The sequence below is a fragment of the Chiloscyllium punctatum genome, chromosome 1, assembly GCF_047496795.1.
Source record: "Chiloscyllium punctatum isolate Juve2018m chromosome 1, sChiPun1.3, whole genome shotgun sequence".
Taxonomy (NCBI): domain Eukaryota; kingdom Metazoa; phylum Chordata; class Chondrichthyes; order Orectolobiformes; family Hemiscylliidae; genus Chiloscyllium; species Chiloscyllium punctatum.
Genome location: NC_092739.1, coordinates 36,699,855 through 36,716,742, shown reverse-complemented (window position 1 = coordinate 36,716,742; position 16,888 = coordinate 36,699,855). Strand labels below are relative to the sequence as shown.

At 39.3% G+C, this 16,888-nt stretch overlaps 1 protein-coding gene across 2 annotated transcripts in view; it reads right to left on the bottom strand.

The window, feature by feature from the left end:
- Nucleotides 1-16,888, bottom strand: part of fras1 (Fraser extracellular matrix complex subunit 1) — a 465,328-nt gene that overhangs the window by 174,851 nt on the left and 273,589 nt on the right. For both annotated transcript variants that reach the window (XM_072591717.1, XM_072591723.1), the window contains exons 24-27: nt 10,980-11,120; nt 9,405-9,545; nt 4,251-4,391; nt 540-810 (exon numbers count right to left, since the gene is read on the bottom strand). In XM_072591717.1, coding sequence (XP_072447818.1) covers nt 540-810; nt 4,251-4,391; nt 9,405-9,545; nt 10,980-11,120 — 694 coding nt within the window. The remainder of the gene's footprint in view (nt 1-539; nt 811-4,250; nt 4,392-9,404; nt 9,546-10,979; nt 11,121-16,888) is intronic.

Sequence of the window (16,888 nt, the reverse complement as noted above, 5' to 3'; positions counted from 1 at the left end):
ATGTTGTTACAATTAGAATGCTGAGTGAGCAAAGATGGCATTCATCTACAGGTAGCACAGTCAATACTATTGTCTGGCATTTTTCCTTTATTACACTTGTGTACACTTTATTATTAGGGAAGAGCTCACAAACTCTGGGTTTTGACTAATGTTGACTTATTGACCTCATTTACAATTACATGGTATGTAGTGATTTTGCATCCCATGTATATTATTAACGTTGTATGATAAGAAAACCATAAAATTGATTGTTTCTCAAATGATTTTCTTGAAACTATTTTGATCTATTTCATTTCCATTATAGTAAAATTAGATGCAGTGTCAAAAAATTAAAGCACACTGAATATGGTCACAAATCATGGCTTTCAAAATTGATTTATAGAAGTCTAAAAAGCTCTTCAAACATCACATAATACAAAGGCAATTCACAGCTAAAAGCAAATGTATTTTTCAACAGCGCATGCTGATTTTAATAATGCCACAGACGGAGGGAATAAGCAGGGTACAGTGAAGAGGTGTGCTGTAGTGAACATATTTACCTTGATTTTTTCTTGTCATGAATAAAGAGGATGTTGTGCTTCCTTAATTCTTGCATGGTGAACGTATCTCCTTTCTGAAGGTGGATTTGCTTCCCTTTTGCCATTTTAATCAGTCTCCCATTGTCAGGGGGATTAACAATGTGGAGAATGAGATCTTCAGTGGGTGTGTCTGCATCATAAATGTCCATATAGGTAGGGTCCAGTACCTGACTGCCACCTATGCCCACGTTTACAGATCTGTTTGCATGAAGGACTGGTGCATAAATATTAACTGCAAAGATAAAAAATAAAATAAGTTTGGTTCACTAAGTAATAGTACGAAATATTCCTTTGTTATACTGCCCAAAAATTGGCTTTCACAGAGGATAAAACACAAGGAGTATTGGATGGAGAAGTCTCCCACCTCTATCTTGCTGTGACCTAGAATTATTTTCCCTTGGCTTCAGCAACGAAGGCAGTCAGCCACCTAATCATCATTGCTGTTTGCGAAGGTTGAAACAACAGCAAAACCAAGCATCTGGGTCTATTGGCTGCTCTTTCAAAACTGAGATCATTAAGCCCAGAGATCACCAGTAAGAGGGGTCATGGCAATTCATGGGGCAGCCCAGTTAATTGGGAGAGGGCCCAATGGAAAGTTGCAAAGTAAAATTTCTCCATTCAACTTTAACTGAGTGCCTTAAGCCTAAAACCTTGTAGCCAGGTCAACAGCACTATTACAGCTTCTGTCAGATATTTTTGTTTGTAATAACCATGATGAAAAGGTTCAGTAATTTCAAAACCCTTCTACAACCTAAAATATGATTTTATATAACACTCATAAGGGTAATAGAAACATGCGAAGAATATTTCATTAATGGTGTTAAGGAAGCAGGTATTTAATTATTATTTCTGACTGCATAAAACAGAGTCCTTAAATTGATAATAAATTGCCTCTCTCCAATAACGTTCAATTGAAGAGGTGCCCACCAGCAGCTGTAATATACGTGGGACCACCTTCTGATTTTGCGCCGTACTGAACCTTGTTCCATCTGCACTCCACACTTTGGGCAGAAAGCTAACCCATTCTATATTGTATATGTGGCAACTGCATTGTGCTCCCAACATTTGGCTCACAACTCTGCCTCCAGCTGCTGCTCCAGTTTTAGAACCACTGCATCAATATGGCATTTATTTTCTACTTCCTGCAGCCAACTTCAGGCCAACCCAAATAACATTATCAATCAGCACGTCATGGCAGAAGTTTAATGTTGAAGTTTAGTAGAAGCTGAAACACAATTCAGACAGCTCTAACTTGCCTTATCCAAACAAAGATATATCTCCCACGGAGGGAGTGCAGCAAAGGTTTATGAAACCAGTTCCTGGGATGGAGGGATTGTCCTAAGAGCAAAGATTAAACAGACTGGGCCTATATTCACTGCACTTTAAAAGAATGAGTGGTGATTGATTCCAAAATGTTTTTAAAAATTATTGCAGGAATCAACAGGCTGAAAGGAGAAAGAATGTGACCCCCAGCTAATTTTTTGGTGGGGAGGGGGCAAGAGGAGACAGTCTCAGAATAAAAAGGAGGCCATTTAAGATTCAGATTAGGAGGAATTTCTGCAGGCAATAATGAATCTTTGGAATTCAGTGTCTCAAAGGGTTGTGGAGGCTCAGTTGTTGAGTATGTTCAAGATTGAAAAGTGATAATTTTCCACATACTAAATGTACCAATGGCTATGAGAATTGTTCAAGAAAATAGTGTAGATGTAGATCAGCTGTGATCTCACTCAATGGAGGAGTCAGCTGGAGGGCTGAATGGCCTACTCCACTTCTATTTCTTAAGTTTATTTTTCCTTACAGTATCAGGGTCCCATTAAATAAAAGACGATTTTTAATCCCATCAGGTTGAATTACATTGGAAGCCATGTCTCAGGGTGAAAGGCCATTAAGATACACTTCTTCCAAAATTTAAAATGCAATTTATATTTACACGACTGAAAGAAAAGTTAAATATTTTGAAGTAACCCACATATGTGATAACAATAATGAATCTAAGGCATTCATATATCAGAAGGGTTTGCAATGCGAGTTTTAGCAGTTTCATCTCATGCCAAAATTATCTCTGAGGTGGCAAATTCCCACATATTTATACATGCTACGATACCTAAACTGCTTAAATTTCACCTTGCACCAGAATATCTCATCACACTTGCCACTTGGACTACCTAGGAGAGAGTGTCAGCATAAGTTTCACTCCAGAGACTAGAACACAAAATCTAGTCTGATAAACTGAGGACCAGCTTCTTTCCCAGATGAATGTTTAAACTACCATGGTATTATTTTAAAGAACTCCAGCAAAATCCTCCTCAGTATCCTTTTATGCCTCATCCAACATTATTAAAAACTGAGTATCTGGTCTAAATTTATCACAGTGTTCTTGCCATGCAGCACCTGACTTCTGTGTTTCCTATGTTACAATTGTGAATATACTTCATTAGATGCAAAGTACTTCAGGACAGCCTAAAATTGTGGAAGGTGATATATAAATCGTACTATAACAGGTCTGTTTTGTTCCACTTTCTACTCTGGGGCCATTTTCTAAGTAACTTTAGACACAGATTTCATAATGGAGTCGACAGACCAAATTAACACAAATGACATCTGGACATAAAGCATCTCAATTTTATTTTATGACTTCGAAAGAAAATTGATGGCTTCAGCTGCTCTTCAATTATGACCCATTTGTTCACAGTTATTTTCAAAACAAACCATTGTTTATAAAATGCAGTCTTGTATTCAACAGTGCTGACACTGATTGTCATCTGAAACCTAGGTGTACCTCGACCTGATGTCTGAGGCAAAAGATCTAATCACTACCTGAATTCTGATCAAAAGCTTGCACGTTTCTCTTATATTTTGTCTACTGCATTCATAATCAGTACTATAGTTCCAAATCTTCCATGGAATCAATGAAATGAATGACAAATGTTTATCTAGTCGAGTTAACCATGCCATGGCTTGTCATCTTTTTTAGTGTTAATACAACCAAGAGGCTTTGTAAACTAGATGAGAATTAGAAGATCAATTTCCTCAATATCACTCTTGAGCAAGCTTGTTCATATCCAGCATGTAAGCAGCCTGGAATCTAAGCACAAGAAGATGATTTTTGATGCCAATGCTGGCGGTGCGCACATACTCAATACGTTCTCAAAATTATCAAAAATTACAATTTAATAAATACAACTATAAATGGTTCTCTGCTGGTTCACTCCGACTCAAGTTTTTGTTTGAACAGCTTGATATTTCTGTACCCATTACGGGCACCAATTCATTTCACAGCTGTACTTGGCTGAATTTTTGAAATGCAGGCCTTCGCTTTGCTCAGAACTTCAGCTGTCAACCTTCTCTCTAACACCTGCTCAACAGGGATGTTACATTATGCCCTATGATTTGCAGAGTTGGGGTTAGCATCAAGTTCCAAACAAATCTGAGGCTACAAAAGTCAATAAATACTGCTATTTTTAGAGGAACAGCCCTTCAAAAGCTGCTGCACTCTACTTCCTACCTGCTCATTACCACAATGTTCTACGCACACCCCAAAAATACAAGGCACTTATGTAAATTGTTTAAATTGACCTGGCAGATCACGAGGTCACCTTACTTAAATAGACTTATGCAGCAGCAGAGGGATTTCCCACACCATTGCAGAGTCAGCTATTATTTGTTTCTTACCTTTACAAATTCTCTTGGACATATTACCATAGTAACCTGGACCACAATCAGGAACACAGAGTTCATTCTTCAGGAAGTTGCTGCTATCACATAACTTGCACTGCAAGGTTCTGTCACATTCTAAACACCCAGGAGAACAGGCTATAAGTTGAGAGAAAAAAAAGAAACATGTGAGACATGAAACTGTTGAAACTGAGGAGACCTGGAGCAACAAACGAACAACAGTGATTCAAAACATGCAAAGCCAAGTAAATTAAATGTGACAGGTATGAATCAGTGGGGACATCTGAGGTAAACATCAAAGGAACTTATTAAATTATTCATCAATTATTTGGGAAGATCAAATGGTTGAATATTCCACTACAGGGAAAATAATGCACTATGCTGTACCAAGCAAATTCCTCTATATTCAATGAACCAAGCAAGCGTTATGAACAGAAGTGTCAACTTGATCTATGTTGACTTTGTGTCAGTAAGATAACGCCTTCATCTACAAAATAATTACCACACAATCAATATCTCTGTGGGATTCTACTTATTTTAAAACAGTTAATGTTCCCTGGAAACATCTGACGTATACAATGGAGATAATTATTTCTTAAAAAGGAATAAAAAGCTTGTGCTTCACCATCCCTAAGAGTCTATTGAGGTTGGAACTGGAAGAGTAAATGAAACGACTGACACAAAAAACATTTGATAAGATGCCACAAGGTCATGATACAAAATTAAAGGCCATGGGATGGCAAATGCAATAATAAACATATATGGGTTAAGGTACAGAAAAGCAAAAAATAGTGAGAGTGGCTAAGTGCACAACGATATGGGGAATCATAAAAGTTCCAGTTTGATAAACAAAATAGAAAAGCTGAGTATTTTTGAAATCATGACAGAGTAGGAAATGTTGACATTCAGAAGAAACTGGATTGTCCTTGTACACAAATCACATGAAGGTCATATGATGGTTGTGTAATCAACGAGAAAGGTAAAATGATATGTTAACATAAATAACAAGAGGATTGAAGAACAATGGAAAGTAAGTTTTATTATATAGTTATTTAGGATCTTCGTGAAGGCACAGTTGTATTACTGTGCAAAGTTTTAGTCTTGTTAACTACAATAGGTTATATATGCTGGAGGAGTGCAACAAAGGTCTACTATCTGATTCGTGAGATAAGATTTTGCTATGAAGAGACATGGAGTAGACGAGATCTATAATCTTTAGAAATTAGAAGCATGAGAGGTGAACTAATGGAAACAGCTTAAGGTGCTTAACAAGGTCGATGCAGGAACAATGTTTTCCCAAGTGAGGAATTTGGAACTAAGAATCACAAACACAAAATAAGAGCTCGGCCATTTAGGACAGAGATAAGGAGGATTTGTTTTACTCAAAGGTCATGAACCCATGGATTTCTGTATTCCAGACAGGAAGTATAAAAAGACACAGTTTGAGAGATTTGGGAGATTCTAGGCAAACAGTTTATAATGCTTTTTTTCTAAGAATTGTGATGGAGTGTGTACAAAAGGAGAAATGTCAGTCAACATGGACAGGAGCATGCAGTGTCTCAGTCAGGCTCACTATTACCATCCCTTGTATATCATTATGTTCAAAAAAACCTGTTAAATGTTTTCCCTGAGTGCAGGCTTGATGTTTTCACTAGGTAGTGGTAGCAGTGAAAGGACCTAGAGAGACCTGAAGCAGTCAGAACAAAGAACCAACTACAGGGACTCCTGGTCTGGAAGGTACAAAAATATCACAACAGGCAGGAAGTAGGGAAAAAATAATTTTCCAGGAATGGTCCACAGCAGGCTCAGAAAGAAGTGACAACTTGAAAGGGAAGACAAGAGCATCAACAGACAGTAAATATCTAAACTCAATTGGGCCCATGGTGATTGTCCAGGGAAGCCTTAAGATTACAGCAAAGTACTAGGACTATTTAGTTAGACAAGGGAAGTGTAGAAAAGCTGTGCCAAGGGAGGAAACTCTGGAGACAATCGACAGAGCTTGCATGAAATAAGGGGAAAAATATAAAAGGCCACAGCAGGGAAAGCAGCGAGCCACAGAGCCATTCAGCTGAAAACCATATGGTAGATGTATATAGGCAGAATACTGCTACACATGGAGATGGAAAATGAAAGGATGCACATAAAGTCTGCCAGAAGAGTGTGCAGGAAGCCACAGAGTAGGTCCCTGCCATTAAAGGACCCTATACAGAGGAACACTGCCCAACCAGTGATACAGAGGGTCACAAATCCCAGGAGGGAGGCCATTTCGGAACAGGACCAGTGACACCAAAAAATAAAAACAACCAACAATCTGTTCAAGAAATAGAGGAATGTGATGATTATTTTCCTGGGAGGAATATAACTGACCCAATAGATGACTTCTGGTCCCCAGATGTAACAAGCACACTACTGGATTTCAGATCTGCTGATTACATTGACTCAACTTCTGGTATGCAGGTATGGTGATTAATGCTTTAAAAAAAAATTAAGTTTAAGTGGATTGTCAGCTCTGGTCCATTCTGACAGATCCTTTGTTGTGTTTGATGTGGTGATTTCTTTGACTGTCTTCTATTTAACTCTAAGCACACTGCATTCATTTCTCTCAGAGGGGCCAGAACAGAGGGAGAAACTGCGATCAGGAAATAAGGTGACCAGCTGCAAGAGGGAATTCTAAAACTGAATTTCAACTTTCAGGAAGAGTAGCAGAGAACATTATCTACTGGGAGAAGATAATGATAAAGGCTTGGATTATGGAGCAGGAAGGATGTTTCTGAGAGCCAAAACATAAACTTACAACAATAATAAAAAAAAAGAATATTCAGAAAAAAGCTTCAAATAGCTCAACAAGCAGTAGGTCAACAACTGCAAGCAGCTAATGAAAAACTATCCAGGGAATAGAAAAAAACAAGTCCAAATTAGATCAAGTCAATTATGAATCGAATTATTAATTATTATTTTGCATAAATGTTAACTGGAGTCTACAATCATCAGCAAGCCTCGGAATCCAACAACATATTGTTCAGAAACCCAAACCATAGAACCTCTTCAGTTAAAATGTATCTTAGTAAAAGTGAAGGTTCAGCACCAAGTTAAGCTTGAACATAATTTTATTCAAGGGCCTATTACGCCCAACTATCTAAAAGAAACTGCTAAATTACAAGTCTAACTATCAATGGTAACACAGGGACATCAAGTCCTCGAGAGTGGAAAGTAATTATTTCTTATAGAAATCAATGTTTGCAATAGCCACTTGAAAAGATCACAAAATACAAAGACGACCGCCAAATCACCTCCAACAGAAGTAACCAAATGGTTGCTCAAGAACCACAGCAAAGAAACAAATGTGAATGAATATTACTACTTCAAGAATGTAAAGGAATTGTTACCAGTCCATCGGCAAGTGTGATTATAGAAAATCAGAAATTATTAACTGAAAAAAAAACTCAGGGAAGATTTCCACAATCATGCAAAGGATAGCCACAGTTCTTACAAACTGATTCAACAACATGATACTTTGATGGAGGAGAAAGGAAGTCTCTTACTGAAATATTCAGAACAGAAAGATCATTATTAATAATTAGTTGAGGAAAACATTCATCCACAATCAATGAGTGATTATTTTATAACTGAAAAGCAAACACTTGGGAGAAAGAACAGAAATCTTCATTCAAACTTTGTAGAAGACGACACTAGTAATTTGAGAGACAAAGTCAATCTCAGAATGGTTATGAATCTTTTGAAGAAGGAATTCCAACACAAAATAAAGGGAGATACAGAGTTTCAACTCTGAACATTTTACTAGTCCAAATTTTCAGATGAGATTAAAACCTGATATGATGTGATGTTTGAAGGTAGAAGAATGCTGTCACCATTCCTCTTGTTTTCACTGGCTCTAAGTGTCTTTTTGGTTTACACTGATAGAGAAACAGTCACTTGTGAATCTCAACAAGCAGCAGCGCTTGTCTGATGATAGCGAGACTCTAATAGAGGAGTGGCCTTCAGGTGAAACATGTGTCCCAGTCCTCTTCCTCCTTCAGAACTGAATAATTCTTAGGATGGATCCAGAGATGTTGATGTTCACTCTTGGCTGGCTTCAAGTTCAAGAATGGAAATGTAATGCCATTTCCCTTACATTCCAATTATCATCAGAGGATGGAATCCCAATCTGCTGACTTACTTTCTTCCTCTTCCAAAGGAGCATTAGTTGGTGTATATCCATCCCCCTATCCTGAAAAAGGCCTGAGAATATGGCTGGAGACAGAAACCTTGGATGGAAGAAACTTTGAGATGCTTATGGAGAGGGTGGATGTGGGATTAATGAGCTAAAAGGAAACTTGGGGTATATACAGAAAAAAAATGTAAATGATATCTTTGTTCTTAAGCATAGCTACAGGACATGTGTGAAGTAGTGTCAGATCTGGTGCCCGAGAATGGAGAGTCTCTTTCATCTTTGTGTATAGGGCAGCATGGTGGCTCAGTGGATAGCATTGCTGTCTCACAGTGCCAGGGACCCAGGTTGACTCCAGCCTTGGGTGACAGTCTGTGTCATTCTCCCTCTGTCTGTGTGGGTTTTTTCAAGATGCTATAGTTTCCTCCCACTGTCCATGGATTGGCCATGCTAAGTTGCCCATAGTATTGAGGGATGTGCAGGCGAGGTGGATGATCCATGGGAAATGTAGGCTTACAGGGACAGGCTAGAGGGGCATTGGTCTAGGTGGGATACTCTCCAGAGGGTCAGTGTGGACTCAATGTGCTGAATAGTCTTTTTCCATGCTGTAGGGATTCTATGATCATTGTGTGAAAATTTATTAAATGTTGACCCTCCTATGTGGAGCATAGACCTGATCATACTACTGGTGCTATTAGACTTGTTTTATCATTGTCACGGACCGACATATTGTGAAAGGTATTGTTTTCATACAAGTCACACATTACATTAGTACATCAGGGTAACAGAACAGAATGCAGTGTGACACCTCCAGAGCCAAACTGAGCCAATTGTAATATCTACAGCTTGTAAGCACAATAATAGAATTATAAATGGAGATATAGCAAGAGCTTAATTAAGTTTTCATATATATCACTACAAGCAAACAGACTTTATGCATGAAAATGTATTTATTTCTTTATGCAACAAACATTAAATCTTACCTATACATTTTTGCTGACTGTGATCAGAGTAATATCTTTTCCCACAGTCATGAACACACTGTGTTTCTAACAGTAGGTAAGGTGACTCGCACTGGCTACACACACCGGGGCTGCTACATTTCACACAGCGTTCATCACAACCTACAGAACGTAGAATTAAAACAGTGTTTATTGAAGTTAAACTGCATGTGGTTTCATTTCCTAAGTATAAATATTTTATTAAATGTCCTCATAAGCGTTGATAACAAATGGTACATGGAAACCGTTCAGGAAAGATGAGCAAAACATAAAAATTACTTCGACAATTGGTGAATAAGGAATGCATGAGAAATGTTCAACCACGATTACAAAGATAACAAAATGACCTTACAGTGAGCAAGATAGGATGAAGCACGCAAGAAGAAATATTGGGTTCTTGTGATAAAGTGATGACAAGAGTCATGACTGATGTTACTCTATGTTTATACTGGAAAAATCAAATTGCCAATAGTAGGTTACCATTGGGTTGCCATATGTAAAAGAGGAAATGTATTGGAGGAAGTTCAGAGCAGGTTTACTGAACTGATATCTGTAATAAGTAGGTTGTCTGATGAGAAACAATTCGTCAGGGTGTGTTTTCACAGTAGTTTTGAAGAATGACCTGATTAAATTGTATAAAATCCTTGACAAAGAGGTGTGTCCAGAACTCGGGGCACAGTGTAAATTTTAGGGTCCCCAACTCAGAGATGAGGAATATCTTTTTCTCTTGTAAGACTTTGCAGTTCTCTGCCTCAGAAGATGGTGGAAGCAGTGTTTTTGTGCATTTTTGAGGAGGAGGGAAGTCAATTCTTGTTAGGCAAGTGAATCAAAGGTTATTGGGTAGATGAGAATGTGGAATTCAAAAACACAACACAGATTATCATATGGAATATTGAAGCAGGCTTGAGAAACTGAATGCCATACCTGTACTCCCAAAGTTATGTTACATGGATGGGGGGGGAAAAGAGGGGCAGGGGGAGGGGGGAGCAATATTTTAACCGAATTACATGGTGATTTGGATTGGGTGGAAATTTGAGGCACTAAAAATATGAGTCCTTACTCCAATCTGTCTATTTCTGATTTTAATTGAGGTGGAACCACAGTGGGGTGCCTCTAAATTAGTACCATGAGATAAACTGGCAGTTTAAATTTGGTAACTAGGCTGTGTGCTTCATTGTGATTCGCCATTTAAATTTTAGCACTGCCTTTCTCCCAGCCTTGGAAAATCTCAGGAGGAGGTTTCCTTTCCACACTGTTAAACACTAAAGGCTAAGTTTTGGTTAGACACTGACTCCAGGCACATGCTTTTCTAGTTAGACTCGCACCTTATTGATTGTTTGTTCCCATCTATACACCTAGTCAAGTTCTCATCCATTAATCCCTCAATAAACATAACCCCATTTGGCCTCAGGCATTTCTGCCAATCTCGACTGGATGATAACACTCACTATCCACTTACTGGCAACTGAATTCCAAAAGGAGAAGGAACATTACTTTCTGCTCCTGGCCTTTCTTACATTGGCATATAATTTGGTGTAGAAACTGTAATGAACTTACGGATACATTCTTCTCCTGCTTTGTAGAAGCCTGCTGCGCACTGTTCTACACAGGAGCCCTCTTGCAATACATGACCATCCATACACTGCAGGCAGTCGGTTTTGAGGGGCCCCTTACAAGCATTGCAGCTCCAGTCACACTCTATCAAAAAAAGGGGCGGTTAATTTATTTAAAGACAACAAATTCACAAAAAATACTTAATGGAAGAAGAAAAAGAATAAAATGTTCAATTGTCACTGAAGGATAATAAGCCTACCAAAAGAGAGGGTGCCAATCATAATGAGGTCACAGAAAACACCACTGATCATCAAGGTAAGATATATTTATGGGCTGCTAGCTAACCTGCTCACTCAACTCAGGTTTGACACAGGAGTAACCTCACAAGCCAATTAATTTAAACAAGAAATTAGAGAAGAAATACTTCTAATGATGCTCATTTGGCGCAATATGTAATTATTAATTTCCAGAGCACAATGTCAATACTGAAGCAACATTTCTTTCAAAGCTTTTGCAATATAATTGGGCTATATAATTGTCAAAGATAGCTCCACAACCAGCATACCTTGTACAAATTTATTATTCTGCGTGCACAAACACCCAGACTGACTACTGAAGTTATCATTCAAAAGTCGATAGTGCTGGCATGCAGTTCAGACGTGAAGGCCATGAAATACAGCTACTCTGACAATTCAGATATACAACACAATATAACAACCTTAGCTCTGCTCTGAAACAGGTCATCACATATTCACTCAAATGCTTCAGTAGATAAATGCACTGTCATGTGATATTTAGCCAAACAGATGATACAAGTTCCCAGTTTAATTGCTGTTCATGGAATCAAAATGAGAAGTACCAGAGGCTTGTTAACCCACTGTCACTCATGGTGAAATAATGAAGAGGTAAAAACTGTTTAAAAATAAATCACAAGCAAATTTCTACAAGGTGTCTCCTATTTGACATAGGATAGGGGCAGTGTGGAAATCTTGCAGACATGGTGCAAATGCTACTCACACCCTTTCTCAGTATTTCCATGGTCTTCCAAAGTTAGAAGTCCAATGGGAGAAACTATGGAGAAATTTGGATAATGTGAGAATGCTTCCAACTTTACCATCAAACTGATCTCAATAAATGGTAATTCTGGCAGTAAGCTTTGGACATCAGGAGAGGGGTTTTCAGTATCCACAACCAATTGGATTTGACACCAAAGGGGCTTTGATAAAGGCATGTAAGATTTAAAATGAGTCATGCAATTAGGCTTACAGTGAGCAATTGGTAAAGCTGGTAGGATAAGTGAAGATGCTATCTGAAGCAAAGCAAAAGAATTTGCTTTACAAAGAATCATTAGTCAAACCGGTTCAGGTGTCCAATCTAAGATGGATAAATTGGCATGGGTGAAGATCACAGCGTTGCATACAATGGAAATTTTGAAAGTGCACAAGGAAATGTCTGGAGACAACCTTTGCTGTAATGTAGGTCAATTCACCTTGATGCAGTATTCTTATGCAGTAATTTCCACTATGAGTTTTGTTCTGAGTAACTGACATTAGATTTGTAAAGATATAAAGAAATAAAAGGAAATGATCAATAACAAAGACACTGGAGATAAAAATGTAACTAAATAATTAATTAATACTAACATATGTTCAGTGATCTGAAATATCAATAATGACAGAGTGGAGTAAAATAATATCAATCTAATACTGTGCAAAGTACAGTGGCAATAATATTTCAGATACAAGGATTATTCTGATGTGAATGTTCTCATTAATAGCATTCCATTTACTGACAGAGCCAATACTAAGACTAATTTATCAACCAACCAAACAATCTAATCTTCTAGTTACTGTGCCACACCTTATCCCAATGAGGCAGGAAGCATGCAAACTGTCTGTTACCAGCTGATTGACATGACTGCAGCTTGAAGTGCAGTTCAAATTGTGTTGATAACTGGTTGCATGCCCAAGAAGGGACTTTCAATATGTGCAGCTCACAAAACATAAAGGAAACCTTTCTTTTCAGAAAGGTAACCTATGCCTCTTACTGAGAAGCTGAACTCAGCTACTGGAACCTTCTCAGCACGATGACCTTTATGGATGGAAGAGGATTTGAAATGGGGCAGCAGATCGGAGAGACAGTTCCCAGGTTCTTTGAAGTCGGGTAGGATGTGGAATGCAGGAGCAATGGATGATGTTTCCACAAGAGGCTAGAGGGCCCTCAAAGTACACACAGTGAAGGGAATTGCTGCGTATGGTCATAAATGTCAGTTCATAATGTGTGATCTGAGAACCTACATGCAGTATCAGAAAATGTTTAATGATCTCATATCTATACACAAAGTGAGTGAATGCAACTTCAAATCCCATCTCCTGTTTATTAAATCACCAATCTTTCATCCTCTTCAATGAACTACATCTCAATCAATCACACATCAGCCTAACATTCAGAAAGTCTCTTTCACATTCCCTTAACTGGTGGGAGGAGAAAGTGAGTACTGCAGACGCTGGAGATCAGAGTCGAAGAGTACGGTGCTGGAAAAGCACAGCCGGTCAGGCAGCATCCGAGGAGCAGGAGAGTCGATGTTTCAGGCAATAGCGCTACATCAGGAATGTTCTTGCAGTTCCCACATACCTCCAGCTATTTGGTTATTGTAAGCTTATCACCCAAACAGATTGCATCACCCTCACTGCCATTCTTCTTCTGCCCTTGCAGGACAAATTCGCAATAACAGTAGCACGTAGCAAAGAGGTGACAGTGGATAGGTATACCTGCATTCTCCTGAGCTGTTAAAGGAGATAGCTATCTGCATTATATAGTTGACAGTGACAGAGGTAAGAGCCAAAAAGTGTGGTGACAGCAGTTCAGACAGCATCCAAGGAGCTGGAGAGTCGATGTTTCGGGCATAAGCTCTTCATCAGTAACATTGCAGGTAGGCCAAGGGGACAGAGATAAATGGGAGATGGGTGGGGTTGGGTATAAGGTAGCTTGGAAGGCAATAGGTGGATACAGGTGTGAGGTGATGGTGGAGGCTGAAGCGGAGAGGTGGGAAGGAAGATGGACAGGTTGGAGAAGTTCAGGAGGGTGGTGCCGAGGTGGAGGGTTGGATCTGGGATCAGGTGGGTGGAGGGGAGATGAGTGACAGTGGTTATTACATCAGGAGTCACAGAGAAGATTCAGAGCAGCAGTTTGTTCCTATCCTTTCTCTCTTCATAAATCCCGCTGCTCTTCCCTGTATCAGAAGGTCACAAGTTGGGATGTGTGCTGATGAGTACACTATGTTCAATGCCTTTTGTCACTTCCGAGGTACTAAAGCAGTCTGTATTCACATGCAGTGATCTTTAATGCCTCTTGTCCTCTTCATACATCTTAAGAACTCGGAACATAGGAACTAGGAGCAAGGGTAGACCATCTGGCCCCTTGAGCCTGCTCTGCCATTCAATAAGATCATGGCTGATCTTTTCTTGGCCTCAGCTCCACTTACCCATCCTCACACCATCACTCTTAATTCCTTTAGTGTTCAAAAAAACCTTCTTAGTTTTAAAAACATTTACTAAAGTAGCATCAAGGGGGGCCACAGTGGCTCAGTGATTAGCACTGCTGCCTCACAGCACCAGGGACCTGGGTTTGATTCCATCCTCAGGTGACTGTCCGTGGAGTTTGCACATTCTCCCCGTGTCTGCGTGGGTTTCCTCTGGGTGCTCCAGTTTCCTCCCACAATCCAAAGATGTGCAGGACAGGTGAATTGGCCATGCTAAATTACCCATAGTGTTCAGGGATGTATAGATTAGGTGCCTTAGTTAGGGGTAATAAGGTAGGAGAATGAGTCTGGGTGGGTTACTATTCAGAGGGTCAGTGTAGACTGGTTGGGCCAAAGGGCCTGTTTCCACATTGTAGGGATTCCATGGTTCTATGAACTACTTCACTGGGCTGCAAATTTCATAGATTTCCAACCCTCTGGATGAAGAAGTTCCTTCTCAGTCAGTCCTAAATATGCTCCCGCAAATTTTGAGGCTATGCCCTCTTGTCCTTGCTTTGCCTGCCAGTGGAAACATCCTTTCTATGTCTATCTTATATAAAATTATGAAGCGAATAGATATTTCTATAAGAACCCCCTTCATTCTTCTAAATTCCAATGAATTCCCAGTCTACTCAGTGTCTCTTCATAAACCAACCCTCTCAACTCCAGAATCAACCTGGGAAACCTCCTCTGCACCCCCTCTAGTGTCAGTACATCCTTTCTCAAGTAAGGAGACCAAAGCTACATGCAGGTGTGACCTCAGCAGCACCCTATACAGTTGTAACATGCCCTCACTGCTTTTAAACTTAATCCCTTTGGCAATGAAGGACAAACTTCCATTTGCCTTCCTAATTGTTTGCATCTGCAGACCAACCTTCTGTGATTCATGTACAAGGATACCCATGTCCCTCTGCATAGCAGCATGCTGCAACCTTTTATCATTCAAGTAATAGTCCTTTTTACTGTTATTCCTACCAAAATGGGTGACTTCACATTTATTAACATAGCATTCCATCTGCCAGACTTTAGCCCACTCACTTAAAGTATCTATATTCCTCTGCAAAGTTCCACAGTCCTCTGCACACTTTGCTCTGCCACTCATTTTCGTGTCATCTGAAAACTTTGACACATTACACGTGGTCCCCATCAAATTATCTGTGCAACTTGTGATTAATGCAGTCCCAACACTGATCCCGGAGGCAAATCATTAGTTACTGATTGCCGACCAGAATAGCACTCATTTATCCCCACTCTTTGCTTCCTGTTAGTCAACCAATCCTCTATCCATGCTAATACTTGACCCGGAACGCCATGCATCTTTATCTTATGCAACAGCCTCTTGTGCGGCACCTTGTTGAAGGCCATTTGGAAATCCTAGTACATCACATCTACTGGGTCCCCGTTATCTATCATGCTTGTAATGTCTTCATAGAATTCCAAAAGATTAGTTAAGCATGACCTGCCCTTCATAAACCCATGTTGTGTCTGCCCAATGAGACAATTTCTACCTAAATGCCTTGCTATTTCTTCCTTGATAATAGAAGCATCTTCCCCACAATAGAAGTTAAGTTAACTGGTCTATAATTCCCTATCTTTTGTCTATCATTTTTTAAACAGTGACGTCACATTTGCTGTTTTCCAATCTGCAGGGACTGCCCCAAAGTCCAGCAAGTTTTGTAAAATTACCACAAGTGCACTTGCTACTTCTCCCACCATCAGGGCCAGGAGACTTTTGCCCACTCACTTACAGTATCTATATTCCTCTGCATTCTTCTAAATTCCAATAAATATAACCCCAGTCTACTCAGTGTCTCTTCATAAACCAACCCTCTCAACTCCAGAATCAACCTAGTAAACCTCCTCTGCACCCCCTCTAGTGCCAGTACATCCTTTCTTAAGTAAGGAGACCAAACCTTAGCTCCATTACCTTGCCCAACACTACCTCTTCTGTGATAATAATTGTTTCCAAGTCCTCATCTACCTAGGTCTCTGTCAATTACTGACATGTTATTAGTGTCCTCCACTGTGAATGGCCATTTCATCATATCCCTCGATCATGCCCCTTCTCAAGCTCTAAAGGATCAATGTTTACTTTAGCCACTCTTTTCCATTTTATATAGTAAAAGAAACTTTTGCTATCTGTCTTTATGTTCTGTGCTAGTTTTTCCTTGTGTTCTATCTTACTTTTCCTTATAGCTGTTTTTGTGGCTTTCTGTTGACCTTCAAAGCTTTCCCAATCTTCAAGTTTCCTGCTTATCTTGGCCACTTTGTGTGCATTCTCTCTCAATTTGATAACCTTCACTTATTTCCTTAGACCAATGGCAAATTAACCCTTTACTTATAATTCTTCCTTTTCACTGGAATATACTATTGCTGAGCACTTTGAAAAATT